This window comes from Vitis riparia, chromosome 7 (genome assembly GCF_004353265.1).
Source record: "Vitis riparia cultivar Riparia Gloire de Montpellier isolate 1030 chromosome 7, EGFV_Vit.rip_1.0, whole genome shotgun sequence".
Classification (NCBI taxonomy): Eukaryota; Viridiplantae; Streptophyta; class Magnoliopsida; order Vitales; family Vitaceae; genus Vitis; species Vitis riparia.
In genome coordinates this window covers 12,797,347-12,812,492 of record NC_048437.1, presented here as the reverse complement: position 1 = coordinate 12,812,492, position 15,146 = coordinate 12,797,347, and the positions used below count along the sequence as shown (strand labels likewise).

General features: G+C 36.0%; 2 protein-coding genes across 2 annotated transcripts; one reads left to right on the top strand and one right to left on the bottom strand.

Annotated features, from left to right (window-relative positions):
* Positions 1-850: 850 nt before the first annotated feature.
* LOC117918047 (transportin-1-like) lies at positions 851-1,866 on the bottom strand. Its single transcript, XM_034834578.1, has 3 exons — positions 1,636-1,866; positions 1,084-1,174; positions 851-1,005 (listed from the first exon to the last, which is right to left on the bottom strand). The coding sequence occupies exons 1-3, from the start codon at positions 1,864-1,866 to the stop codon at positions 851-853; spliced, it is 477 nt and encodes a 158-aa protein (XP_034690469.1).
* Positions 1,867-4,273: 2,407 nt separating this feature from the next.
* Positions 4,274-6,893, top strand: LOC117918849 (galacturonosyltransferase 8-like). The gene is made up of 3 exons (XM_034835783.1): positions 4,274-4,584; positions 4,673-5,908; positions 6,234-6,893. The coding sequence occupies exons 1-3, from the start codon at positions 4,420-4,422 to the stop codon at positions 6,507-6,509; spliced, it is 1,677 nt and encodes a 558-aa protein (XP_034691674.1). The 5' UTR covers positions 4,274-4,419; the 3' UTR covers positions 6,510-6,893.
* The last annotated feature ends 8,253 nt before the right edge of the window (positions 6,894-15,146 follow it).

Sequence of the window (15,146 nt, the reverse complement as noted above, 5' to 3'; positions counted from 1 at the left end):
CTGGTCATTACAGTAACACTTCATACCCACAATCCCTTCATCATATCCTATAAGCCTTTTATTTAGCATTCACTTCAACGTCTCTTCATAACAGGTCAATAGAAAAGAAATTGTTGATCAGTAGTTGCACAAAGCAATCCTTGATCTAAAGGCATGATAATGGTAGCAATGAAACCCTTTTTTTAGAATCATAATTGTCTGAGCTAACGGTGACATCCGAGGATTGCTGCTCAAATAGGCGAACTGCACCGTCAGTGTCCCATATTTGAACCATCTCACATTCTCCAACTGTGATAAAATGAATTGCTAGTGACTCACTTTGCTTCTTCATATCCCTCCACTATTTATATGAATTTAAAGATGAAGAAGAGAGAGACTCGGAATGGTTCACAAATACGCCTTCAAGCACCTTATATGTTGGGACAACCAATTCGTAACTATGGTCATGAAGGTTTCACAAATTCACAACCTCATCTCTTACAGCATTGAGCATGATTCATCCATCTTCAAACATTGTCAGAGACATCACTGCTGAAACATGCCTTTCCAGGGTCGCCACACACTTCTTGCTTATGAGGTCTCACACTCCTACAGTTGTATCATCACTCCCAGATGAAAGAAGAAAGTGATTCACATCAGGATGCAAAATGATGTTAGCAACAACCCCTTTTGGCCGTTGAAATAATGAGTACAGTGACTCTCATAAACATCCCGCTCCGAGGACTTTTCTATCAACTCCTGCTTGAAAATCTAAATAATCACGGATTTCTCAATCAACCCGTGTTTTCGAGGAGTTGAGCACACCATATAAGTTCTAAACCTGAGCATACTGCCTCAAAAGGGTAATCTCCTATTCCGCATCGTTCTTCATATCATCTAGTCCATGTGATTGTGATGAATGGAAGCGAGGCTTCAGATCCTGATCTCTATCCGGGATAGACTCGTCCTCCTCTGCATCTGCAAGTGACTCATCATCCTCAGCATAAGCCATATTTGACAATAGAGCTGGAATCAAATGTGGTAAGAATTCTCATAAAAGTTTAGGATCTAACTACGTTTTACAGTAGGTTGACCAAAATTCACAAGACTCAAGAGCAACTTCATCATCAGCGTCCTGGTCGGCTTGCAACATGTATTCAATTATATTCCTCATATGTGGCTCCAAGATAGCAAACTAAACTCCAACCAACTGGACAAAAGCAACATAAACCAATTTTCGAATCTCCGCAATAGGGTCATGAGCAAGAACAAACAAACCTTGGAGGCATTGATTCATGGACATGAATAAAGCAATGGGCATTAGAATAATGAACTGATTTATTGATCCCAGTGAAAGCTTCTGTATAGAGACATGAGGTGACTTGAATAGCTGGAACAATTTGGGCAAGAAAGCATCGATGGAGATGAGAACAAAGCTTGAGGAATAGTGGGAAAATTTCCACTAACACTGACATATTCATGTTTGCCATCCTTTAAAGCAGTGGAAAAGAATGCACTGATCTGCTCATGTATGTCTTCCAAGCCGTTCACCACATATGAATATCCACGTTGACACCATGGCATTTTCTAGACCAAACCATCTCCTGGCAACAATCAAGCGCACTCAACGCATAGCATGTAGCTCCTATTGCGAACATCTGCTTCTAAACGCAAGAAGTCAACTGATCTCATGGCCTCATTTAAATCTAACTTTGCATGCATCTTGGCGCCGTGGGGAATGTTCAAGTTACCATCCAGTGCTCTCTTCAGAACACCAAACATACAATTGCCAGTCGATGCTTTCACAAATCCGACATTGAGAAAGGCATAGAATGGCCTCCTAACATTTATGGATTCTACAGAGTAATCCTCACCAATTGCTTCCATATTATCTTCATTTGTTCCGGTCAAAACTGGAAAATACCATGTAGCCCATGCATATAAGAGAATGGCAAGGTAGCCAGGCGATCGGGCAGAGGATAAGGTATAGGAAGTGTGAAGAACAGTTATATATAAAGGGTGGTGTTGAGTGGAACCACAGGTAGTGACAAAGATGGGTACGTTCGGTGGGCATGAAACAATGGGTTGGATAAAGGCTAAGATGGATGAAGTGGTGAGCATGAAATAGGTTTAAAGGGTTTAGGAAGGATTGGTGGCATGTGTGGGATTAAGAAAATGGATTTGCATGGCAGAGAGATTGAAAGGAGAAGGTGCAGGAAGTGAAACACCTAGGGATGGTCATGCATGTGTCTAGGGATAAATGGGAAATGAAAACTATTAGGAAGTGAATGGGAGACTGGGTGCATGCCATATTGCAGGAAGAGGGTTTAATGGGTACGGGTGATAGTGTAGAGAGAGAAACGTGCATGAAGATGAGTATGGAGGTGGGTATAGTGGATATGTGGTGTATATGAAAGGAATAGGTTGAAGGTGGTGCTCAAATTTACGAGTTGGACCATACCAGCAAAGTCCATACAAATTATAGTGAGAACATACAGCTCACCCTGGTCTCAAGGGATGATCAAGCAGACCCAAAGTATTCGTTGTTGATTGAGTAATCCTTTCTTTTGGGGTGATGACATGTACACGTAGATCCATATTTGCAGGTTCTTGTCTTCGAAAGGTGTCCACAGTCAAGTTGTATAACTCTTTCTAGGAATTCACTGATTGTGTTTCGACAATTCCATAACTCAACCCAGATTCAGACAATAGCCTTAGTTTCAGTGCATAACCTTCCATTCTCCCCGAATATATTTCCATGCGAGAATCCAAGGTAAGAACATCACCAACCTTGTCGATTTCATCTACTAAAAAGCTTCCTCAAAACTCTTCCCTCAAGCTCTTAAGAAAACTCTCTCCGTTCCCTCCCTCCTTCGAGTTTCACTGTCTACAACTAGCTCAAAAACTCTCAGAAAAACCCTCTCTAGCAGCTTGCCCCCTAAGCTCAAGGAATCTCCTCAAAAATATCTCCCAAACTAGTAACGAAATCACCCCTTCCTGACGCCTCTGGCTTGCTACCCTAGCTATATCTCCTTGCTCCTTTTCTGTCAAAAACTCCCTAAAGCTCCTCTGTAACCCCAAAATATCTCTCTCAAGCTACACGAAATCCTCACCCCCACCACAAAATATCTCCACAAAACGGCAACCAAAAGCACCCCCTTGCCTCAATCTGATACGCTCCTCTATAACGGCTTCAAAAAAATTCCATAACAGGTGTCCATTTTTCATTGCTTCTCAACCCACTAACCTGATTCCACTAAAGACCAATTACGAGGCGACACGTGGCTCCCTGAGAGCCCTCCACCTGCAACCCCCAAATGGGGGTCTACAAGGGGTAATCAAGGTGATGAAATTATTTTGTAAAATTAACCCTTCACCCTTTTTCAACCTAAAAAAAATACCTATTTTGGATTTTAAAAAAATGCTCTCATTTTTTCTCGTAAAATTAACTCTTTTTTTTAAAATACACATGTAAATAAAAAAAATATTAAAGAGAATTTATATCAAAAATGGGTTACCCTTCAAGTTTAAAGATGGGAGAGATTAGTTTTATAAATTTAATATATTTTCATCATTTTAATCCATTAATCCTTAAATATATTTAGAAATTAACTCTATGTTTCATTGACAGCGTCATGGTTAAATCATTTGGGCCCTATTTGGTAGTTGTTTTTTAAGGCAATTCAAAAAAGTAATTTTTGACAATTTTCTTTGATATTTTATAGAACAAAAATTTATTTCAAAACCAAAACTATTTTTAACCTATTTTAATATTTTGAAATATATTTTAAAAATAATTTTTATACCTAAAACTTTATTTTTAATCATTATATACATTTAAATAATTATTTTTTTAAACAATTCTTAAAAAACAAGTAAAAACAATCATAAACAAAGATGTTTTTTCAAAATATTATATTTTTTATTTTAAATATATTTTTAGTTATTAAATATGTTTTTATTTTGGATAACATAAAACTGTTCTAAAAACAGTTAAAATATAAAAAATAAAATTTTTAATTATTTAATTTCTATATCAAAATTATAAAATAAATAAAATTATTTAAAATAGCATATAAAAAATATGCTAAGAAGCTTCCCCAAACATGAATTTTTATTTATTTTAGAAATTTAAATAAGCTTAAATTATTGGAAATAGCGGAAAGGAAAAGGCGGTTTTATACGAAAGTTGAGTTGGAAAAAAATACTACCACCGACAGAACATAAAAAAATGAAAGGAAAATGGGAAGGAAAGGGATTTACTGCAACTGTATCGTAATGATGTTCAAAAAGTGGCCGTCTCAAACTCCTGGATCTGATTAGAAAAAAAAAAAAACAACTCACTTCCACACTTGAAAACAGGGAGACCGAAGAAATGAAGCAGTGATGAAGACGGAGACCCACTCTTTCTCTCACACTTAGATCGCATCAGGAGAAGAAATGGCTCACCCGACGCAACGAAACGGTGCCTTTTCATCCACTGGACTCTCCCGCTTCTTCGCCCTCAGAATCCTCTTTGCCTCTGCCATGGCCTTCGCGCTCTTCCTCTTCGCCTCCCTCTTCCTTCTCGCCTCCGACACTGCCTCTTCCAATTACGACAATATGGTAATTCTCTCTCTAGATGTGGTTGAATTCTTCCTTCTGTTTAATTCCATATTTTGCTATTTAATTCAATTCAATTTGTTTGTGTTAGGGTTCATATGGATTCGGATCGACTCGGAGATCAGTGCTTGCAGTCAAATCCGATCCTCTGAAGCCGCGACTTGATCAGATCCGGAAACAGGCGGAGGATCACAAGTCTTTGGCACTGGCGTATGCGTCCTACGCTCGCAAGCTGAAGCTTGAGAACTCGAAGCTAGTTAGGGTTTTTGCGGATCTCTCTCGGAATTATACGGATCTGATCTCCAAACCTTCTTACCGCGCTTTGTACGAGCCCGATTCCCTGGTGATCGACGAGTCGGTGCTTCGGCAGTTCGAGAAGGAAGTGAAGGAGAGAATCAAGGTGACTCGCCAAGTCATTTCCGAAGCCAAAGAGTCTTTCGACAATCAGCTCAAGATCCAGAAACTGAAGGACACGATCTTTGCTGTTAATGAGCAGTTGACCAAGGCCAAGAAGCAAGGTGCGTTTTCAAGCTTGATTGCGGCGAAATCGATCCCCAAGAGCTTGCATTGCCTCGCAATGCGGTTGATGGAGGAGCGAATTGCGCACCCGGAGAAGTACTCCGATGAGGGGAAACCGACTCCACCGGAGTTGGAGGATCCCAAGCTGTATCACTATGCCATTTTCTCTGATAATGTGATTGCGGCGTCGGTAGTGGTGAATTCGGCCGTGAAGAACGCGAAGGAGCCATGGAAGCATGTGTTTCATGTGGTGACTGATAAGATGAATCTGGGGGCAATGCAGGTCATGTTTAAAATGAGAGACTATAATGGATCTCACATTGAAGTTAAGGCTGTGGAAGATTACAAGTTCTTGAATTCATCTTATGTGCCAGTTCTTAGGCAGCTTGAGTCCGCAAATTTGCAGAGATTTTATTTTGAAAATAAGATTGAGAATGCCACAAAGGACACAACGAACATGAAATTTAGGAATCCCAAATACTTGTCGATGTTGAATCATTTGAGATTTTATTTGCCAGAAATGTACCCGAAATTGCACAGGATATTGTTTCTGGATGATGATGTTGTGGTTCAGAGGGATTTGACTGGGTTGTGGAAGATAGATATGGATGGGAAGGTGAATGGGGCTGTTGAGACGTGTTTCGGGTCATTCCATCGGTATGCACAGTACATGAATTTCTCACACCCGCTGATTAAAGAGAAGTTTAATCCCAAGGCCTGTGGGTGGGCTTATGGGATGAATTTCTTCGATTTGGATGCATGGAGAAAGGAGAAGTGCACCGAGCAGTATCACTACTGGCAGAATCTGGTAAGACAACTTTTAATTTCCCTTAAGATTCATTATCTGTGCAGTTAAGTTTGGTTGTGTGCATGTGCTTTGAACCATTGGATGATACTTGATTTCTGTCTACAAATATCAAGCCCTTGGTTATTGTAAATTTCGGTCTAATGGTGCTTTCAGACCCTGAACGTTTAGGCATAGACATAAAGAAAATTCAATCTTTATAGATGATGCATTGCTAATGCTACAAGTTTGCTTTTATTCTGTATTGTTTTCCGATTCTGTAATTTTCTTGCTTTGTGGCTTTGTGGCTTTGTGTTATTACTAACTAGAGAAGCTGGTGATGTTGCAGAATGAGAATCGCACCTTATGGAAATTGGGAACACTGCCTCCAGGCCTGATCACTTTTTACTCAACAACAAAGCCGCTGGACAAGTCCTGGCATGTTCTGGGTCTTGGCTACAATCCAAGCATAAGCATGGATGAGATTCACAATGCTGCAGTGGTCCACTTCAATGGAAATATGAAACCGTGGCTTGATATTGCCATGAACCAGTTCCGTCCTCTTTGGACAAAGCATGTTGACTATGATATGGAGTTTGTTCAGGCCTGCAATTTTGGCCTCTAAATAGATAGACATAGTTGAGAAGCCTCTGTTTACATAACCCAAATGCAAGCAATCCTTGTCATGAGGTCCATCAATATTTCTTGTAGGTAAACAAGCGTTCTTCAGTGCCACAGAAATTGCCTAGTAATGCACGGTGGTAGCATCCTCTCATTGGATAATAGACTCTTGCGTTCAATTTGTTCATATTTGTCTTGCAATGAAATTTACGAGGAAGATGTTTAATTATTTCAAAGACTGCTGGATTTTACAATTTAGAGTTTAGGTTGTCTCATCTGTTCTCTCTTCTTTTCTTTCCCCTTGAAATGTAATGGCCTTCATATAGCAACATCTGTTCTAGTTCAATATCTATAAATGGATAATTAAGACAGCTGACATTACTCTCTACAGTTGATTCTTATGATTGTGGCATCCATTTAGTTTTATAGTAGATGGATTAAATTGATTTGTTTCCATATTGGTTGGTTGCGCCTTTAATCTGATATGATTATGAACACTTCATTGTTTGTGAGAATAAGAATCGACCCCTCCCAGAGTTTTAACGTCCCTACTGCATTTTGTTAAAACCCTCTCAAGAATGGGGGACTCAAGAATCATTTGTTGGGATGGGAGAGAACAGAAGGACTTGTTAGAGAAATAGCACAATTAGGTTCCAAACTGCCCTTGCGGTTCTTATTGGAAGAAGCCTTCATTTTACAAGATTCAAATAGATTGAATTTTACCTGGTCTGGTCTTTGCTTCTTTTGGAAGTAATGGCCATTTTATTGCAAATATTTCTGTTGCCTTTTAGGGAAAATTTATTTAAGACATGAGTTCTACAGTTGCCTTACTCTTGCTTTCTCTCTGCACCCATTCTTTTTCACCCACAGCATTGTCGTGGGTCTGACCCTTCGGTAGGTATCAGGGTTTGTATAACAGCAACCGCAGCCTAAGGGCCTAAGGCCTCAATGACGGGGGTTAGGACTTAGGACTTGCGTCAAATAAGGACACCCGCACCACAACTAATCCCATTGATTATAATAAAACCCTTGCCGACACAAAAATCCTCAACAGGCCTTTTCCAACCAAACATTCAAACTCGGAGAAAAGCTGAATGAAATTGAACCATCATCATACCACCTTATCCACACAACAGACAAAATATTACTCCACATTCGCCGATTTCTCAATTATCTTTGTCTGCATTCATTATTACATATGAGCCAACTACCAACATGGTGGACGCCTCGGGAAATAATAAAAAAGACAGAGTTGATGGTGGATAAAATTGAAACTTTAAATACATTTAAAACAAATTATATTAATTTTGATTTTAAAAAAGATTCAGTATACTTGTCATAGATCCATCATTTTTTATTTTTTATTTTATTATGCTTTTTTACCTTAATTAATATAATTTAATTACAAATAATAAGTAAATTATATATGAATTTATAATTAAAGATGGTTTGATTATACCTAAAAGATCTCATAAATAGTTAATAATAATAAAAAGTGGTAAAATTATCCCATTTGTTTTGTTCTACCAATTTTTTTCCTTTAAGGAGAAGCATTTAGGGCAGGTTTGGCTCTTGGAAAAGGTTAGGAAAAGGGAAAGAAATATTGAAAAAAAAAATTATATATTTGGATTACATAGAAAATGAAATTAAAAAAAAGAAATAAGTTCTTAATTTTTTTATAATAAAATTTTTATTTTATAGAAAGAATAAATATGAAATAAAAAATAAAAATTTAAAAGTTATTGGTTAGGTAAGACGGTTTGACCATATTTTTTAAAACTTATTTTAAAAACTATTTTTTGTTATTTAACTTAAAATCAATTTTTAAAAACAAGTTTCAGAACATACGATCAAACGACTCATATTTTCTTTTTGTTTTTAAAAATAGGTGAAACAAACTTCTACTTGTCCTCCAAAAATTATTATATATTTCACTTTGTTTTTAAAATCTAGATGTAAGCATAAAATATATAAAATGTAGGGCCCACATATTTAATGTAAGGCATGTTTACCACAGTAATACATGGTTTAATATGATATAAATTGAAAAATGTTAGGACAAGGGAGAGAAATATTGAAAAAAAAAATTACATATTTGGATTACACAGAAAATGAAATTAAAAAAATAAAAAGTACTCAATTTTTTATAATAAAATCTTTATTTTATAAAAAGAATGAATATGAAATAAAAAAATAAATAAAATTTTAAAATTCATGGGTTAGCTAAGGAACCATTTGACCATGTTTTTTAAAACTTGTTTTTAAAAACTAATTTTTATTCTTTAACTTAAAAACAATTTTAAAGACAAGTTTCAGAACACATGATCAAATGGGCACATGTTTTCCTTTTGATTTTAAAAAGGGGTAAAAACAATTCCAACTTATTCTCTAAAAATTATTCTTTATTTTATTTCATTTAAAAAAAAAAAAAATTTTGCTTTCACTTTATATGGTTAGAAACCATGAGATCAAAAGAGTAAAAGTTAGACTGCTCATCAACTACAAGAGATTAAATGATAACAGTTGACATGTTAATAAATTGCATTCAAAGATACAAAATTTTTAGTAAGTTCGATTGCAAATTAGGATTTTGGCAGACTAAGATGGACTCATCTAGCATTGAGTGGACAACTTTTTCTTGTCCCGAAGGACACTTTGAATGGCTTGTGATGCCTTTTGATTTAAAAAATGTCCCAGCTATATTTCAATGAAAAATGGATTTGATATTCAAATAATATCAAAAGTTTGTGCTAGTTTATATAGGTGACATCCAATTCTATGTTTTAACTTCAAAATCCTAATTATTAGAATAAAATTAATTAAATATTTTTTATTTATAATTCTATTTTTTATTTTTTATAGTAAATAGTTTATTTAAAAAAATTGAAGTATATTGTCATAAATACAATGCTTTTATTACTATGTTTTTCATCTTCATTAATATGATTTAATTATAAATAAAAATATATTATGTGTAGATTTATGATTAAACATAATTTAACTATATCCTAAAAAGATTTCATAAATAATTAATAAAAAAATGTTGAATTATTTAAATTTTGCAACATAATATATATTTTTTTAATAAAAACTATTTAAGGTTTGTTGAGTTCTTGGAAAATGGTAGGACAAAAACGTAAGAGAGAAGTTGTGGACCTCGCATTTTAGCACGATGCGTTCCCACTTGACAGCGTAACTCATTTTTTTATTTGTTTGGTGAAATTTTGATTTTTAGAAAAAAAAAAAAAAAGACTTGGAGTCGCCACTTATTTTCGTTTTATTTGTTTAAAGAGAAAACAAAATAAGAAAGAAAAACCCTAAATGTGACTCCTTATTTGAAAAAACAAGTCTGTGAAAAAACCGAGTCAGGACCAAGGGTCAGGTTACTTATTGGGAAGGTACAGTAAAAACTGTAGCACCCCTCTAAGCCCCTAAAAATGAGTCTCTACTAAATAAGATGAAGCAAGTATATAAATTGACTAGGAGATTAATGGATACCAAAGCGATCATAGATCAAATGCAAGTCATGATAATGAATAAATGAACAAAGTGAGAGTAAGAGCGTACCTTGGTAGCAAGTAATAGTACGCTATCATTGAAACATTATTAATTCAAGTACAAAAATTATCAAATGCATATCAAAGAGCAAGACAAAGATCAACCAATATTCATTAAGCATAACAATTGACAATAAAAAAAAGAAAACTCATATGTAGGGCCCCCACCAAAGCCCAATTGATTTTACATGAATTAATCCTACAAATTCCATTGTTTTGGAATTATGAAAATCATATTCACGCTTATTAAAGATCAAGGGAAACAGAAAATTATCTGAGAATTGAAGTTTTGAAAATTAATTGAGAAAGAAATCAACATTTTGAAAATTGCAATTAAATTTAAAAGAAATTGGAATTTTGGAAATTAAACTTAAAAGAAATTGGAGTTTTGAAAATTAATTTTGAAAGAAATTGGAGTTTTGAAAATTAGAATTAAATTTGAAAGAAATTGGAATTTTGAAAATTATTTGAGAATTGGAGTTTTGAAAATTAAATTTAAGAATTGGAGTTTTGAAGATTAATTGAAAATTTGAATTTTAAGTATTAAATTCAGAAATTGGAGCTTTAAAAATTAAAGTAAGGAATTGAAGTTTTGAAAATTAATTGAAAATTGGAGTTCTGAAAATTAAATTTAAGAATTAGAATTTCAAAAATTATTTGAGAATTGGATTTTTGAAAATTAAATTTAAGAATTGGAGTTTTGGAAAATTATTTGAAAATAGAAATTATGAAAATTGGAATTTTGAAGAATTATATGAGAATGTGATTTCATAAAATTAATTTGAAAATTGGAATTTTGGAAAATAAATTTAAAAGAAATTGGAATTTCGGAAATTATTTGAGAATTGGAGTTTCGAAAATTAAATTTAAGAATTGGAGTTTTAGAAATTAAATTTGAAAGAAATTGGAGTTTTGAAAATTGGAGTTCTGAAAATTAAATTTAAAAATTGGAATTTTGAAAATCAATTGAGAATTGGAGTTTTGAAAATTAAATTATGAAAATTGGAATCTTGTAAATTATTTGAAGATGGAATTTTAAAAATAAATAAATAAATAAAATGATAATGATGATGATGATGATGATGATGATGATGATGATGATGATAAACAAATGCGAAAATTGGAATTTTGGAAATTGGAAATTAAATTCGGAAATTGGAATTTTGAAGAATTATTTAAATATGGAATTTTATAAATAAATAAATGAATAGAATAATAATAATAACGAAATATAATGATTAAAAAAATAAATGTGAAAATTGAAATTTTGGAAATTAAATTTGGAAATCGGAATCTTGAAGAATTATTTAAAAACGAAGTTTTTAAAAATTAAATTTGAGAATCAGAATTTCGAAAAATTATTTGAGAATGAAATTTTTAGTGATCATTAAAAAATTGGAATAAAAATGAGATTATTCGAGAAATCGAGATTTTAAGAATCATTTAAAAAGAATTTACGGAAATCAAACTTTGAAACATGAAAAAAAAAAAAAAAAATTCCACCATGAGGCCACAATTGGATGTCACTGGCACTTATTTATTTAGAAAACTTGAAGTGCCCTTGCCACTTATGAAAATTCCCATGCCACCATTGACTTTCATTCATCATTTATTTAAACCTTTGCATGTCATTAGTGAACTGCCAACTTTTGGGAAAGGAGTAATGAAGCCTCATTTCTCCACGAAAAGAATCAAGTCGTACCCCATTTACACATGGCAGTACATGAGTCACCATGCAAAGGCCTCGTTCCACCTCCAGAAGACGACAACCTTGAAATCCATGCAAGCAATCACATTTCCCATCTTCTTTTCTCACCACATCTACCGAGTTAATCAATTCCCACCCCCCCCCCCCCCCCCCCCCCTCTCCCCTCTTAATGGTGCCACCTCAACAGTTCCACCATACGAGCCTCAAATGTGGGAGTTCATCTCGGCATTGAATTGGAAGTTGGGGATCACGTACGGGAGACCGGTGACGGTGATATTAGCGCGACGTGTGGTAGCGGTGACAATGTTGACAAGGCCAATGTCGAACCTAAGTTCGAGGATACGAAGAGAGCGATGATCTTAACCATTGGATAAGGCGGAGAGGATGGGAGAGAGTGGGCTGTTGGTGGGATGAGAATGGAGCTGATCGAGGAGTGTGACAAGGGTGGTGGTTGTAGGCCAGAGTTGGAAGGAGAGACCTTGAGAAAGGACCACTCCCAATAGGTATGTAAGATGAGGATTTGAAGGATGGTTGGTGAGCATGGTGAGGTTTCTTGGAATTAAAATAGTCATGACTCCTCCAACTACTTCTAATCCAAGAGAGAGAGGAGTGATATCCAATTGCCGCAAGTCTTGAACTTTCTCATTGTCCTCACTACTCAAAATGGCAGCTTGTACTTCGGTAAAAATTTCAGCAAGAGCCTAAATGGGTTCAGCAGGTGGGACCAAGTTCCAAATCATTTTTCCAAAATATCTAGCTGCGTTAATACCCTCTTAAAAGTGAACAAACAATCCTTCCTTCGAACCATGAGTTGAATAAATACATGATAAAGACCTTAAGAGACATTTGTTGATATTCAAACCAAGAACAACGTCGTGCACAATCTAATATTCTCAAGAGAAGCGGGTACCAAAAACAGAGAATGAATAACAAAAATTGAGCAAGGATAGAGGAGATAAAGTAAAGCTACAAGTCATTGAATAAAACCCTGTTTCATGCTTTGATCAATAGGCCTGAACAGGTGGTTGAAACCAACTGGACTTTAAACGAAAATCAAAAGCATGGCTGGTAAAACTAGAACAAAGCTCAAATCAATCTAAAAAAACTCGAATGAAAATGAAACATGAACACTGTACAGCTAAACCCAAACAGTCCAAAAATCAATAAAATGACAAAATGCATAACATGACACCCATACCCAAAATTAACAGCAAGTAGATAGGCCTTTGATGGCCATGTCAAAGCATCCAACAAGCCTCAACAGTAACAAATGAAAAAAATGCAGAAGGGAGTGGATATTTTACAGTGAATAACTTACCTCCCAGAAGACGTAAGCAAACGAATCCCCCTTCGTTACTTTTTGTTTCGACCTTTGCCTCTCTCCAAAACTCCCTCTTGCTCACCTTTCTAAGAACCTAGAGAAGAAGAAAAAAAAATATTCTCCTCTCATTTCTCAGTTTTTCTTCTTTTTTCAATCTTTCACCCAACTCCCTCTATATTTTTCTTTTGAGTGAAACCTTACCTGCCCCCCCAAAACTCTCACGTCATAGTCCCCTTAAATCTACCGACCTGCCCTCTACATCCTCTTGCTCCCTTTCTCTTCTCGAGCCTAATTTTCTTCTCTTGCAAGCTTTCACCGGCTTCCTGCTTCAACCATCATTTCATTTATTTTGTTCTAGCCATCCTCCTCCCCAGCTACTTCTCCAAATGAAGTGCCTAGTTTACCCGATCTCAATAAGGGGTGGTAAAAAAAGTTGGTTTATAACAGGGTCTACAAATATGCCCTTCTTCGGTAGAGTTCACGAGTGTAAGGAATATGAACATTAGAGTGAAAAGAAAGTGTGAATAGTGAGTGAAATGAAGTGAACTCTATTGAAGAAAAAGAAAGACCCCTAAAGGTACACAAGTATAACACTAACTCACTCAAACCAACAAATGAACAAAAGGGGTTCTAAAGTCCTAAGAGAATGGTAGCTCTTAGAGTGCCTTTAGAGCTATGTTATGGATCTAGGCTCCCTCTAAAGTGCCTCCCCAAAGTGACTTGAAGATCAATGTCAAAGATGAGTAACAGTCAAACCACCTAGGAGTACAGAAAAGAATGCACCCAAAGGGGACTGCCCTATATGAACTACATGAGAACGCTAAGTGTATGGTGCCGAACAACATGACCGAAATATGTGTTGCGAACTCAAAGGACCATGTCATGTGTAGTGGAAGAGGAAGTCTCGAAGGGCATGATGAACAAGCGATAAGCACAAGGTAACGAGGTGAGGAAAATGAGGACGAATGTAAAATCATGAAGGCAAGATGTGCAATGCTAGTGAATATGAATGCTAAGAGCTATGACTCTGAATGATAAGGCTGAGGAAAAATGACTTTGAACGCCGAAAAGGAGAAAAGATGGTGACTCAAAATGTCGGAATGAGTATGCACAACGGCTCTGAATGTCAAACTATGAACGACAGCTCTAAACGCTAGGAATGTAGCTCTGAACGTCGAAAAGGTGGCAATGAATGTCCGATCGTATAGGATGATGGCTTTAAGCGCCAAATTGTGAAAAGACAGTGACTCTAAACGCCAAACTGAAAAGAGATGGTGGCTCTGAACGTCAAACTGTGAAAGGATAGTGACTCTGAACACCAAGCTGGAGATACGGCTCTGAACACCAAATTGAAGAAGATGAAGGCTCTGAACGCCATAATTGAGAACTGACATCTCTAAACGTCAAATTGAGAGAAACGACTCTGAATGTCGTAACTGAGAAGCAATGATGTCTTTGAACGCCGAGCTGTAAGGAGATGGTGGCTCTAAACGCCATAATTGAGAACTGACATCTTTGAATGTCAAACTGAGCAGGACGACTCTGAATGTCATAACTAAGAAGATATGGCGACTCTGAATGCCGAACTGAAAAGAGATGGTGGCTCTGAATGCCAAAACAGAACAAGATGAAGGCACTGAATGCCATAACTGAGAACTGACATCTCTAAACATCAAACTAAGAAAGACGACCCTGAACATCGTAACTGAGAAATGATGATGGCTCTGAACGCAAAGCTGTAAGGAGATGGTGGCTTTGAACGCCATAACCGAGAACTGACATCTCTGAATGTGCAACTGAGCAGAACGACTCTGAATGTCGTAACTGAGAAGATATGGCGGCTCTGAATGTAGAATTGAAAAGAGATGATGGCTCTGAACGCCCAAACTAAGAAGAGATGGTGGCTCTGAACGTCAAACTGTGAAGGGATAGTGACTCGAACGCTAAGCTGGAGATGCGGCTTTAAACGCCAAACTGAAGAAAATGAAGACACTGAACGCCACAATTGAGAACTGACATCTCTGAACGTCAAACAGAGAAAGACGACTTTGAACA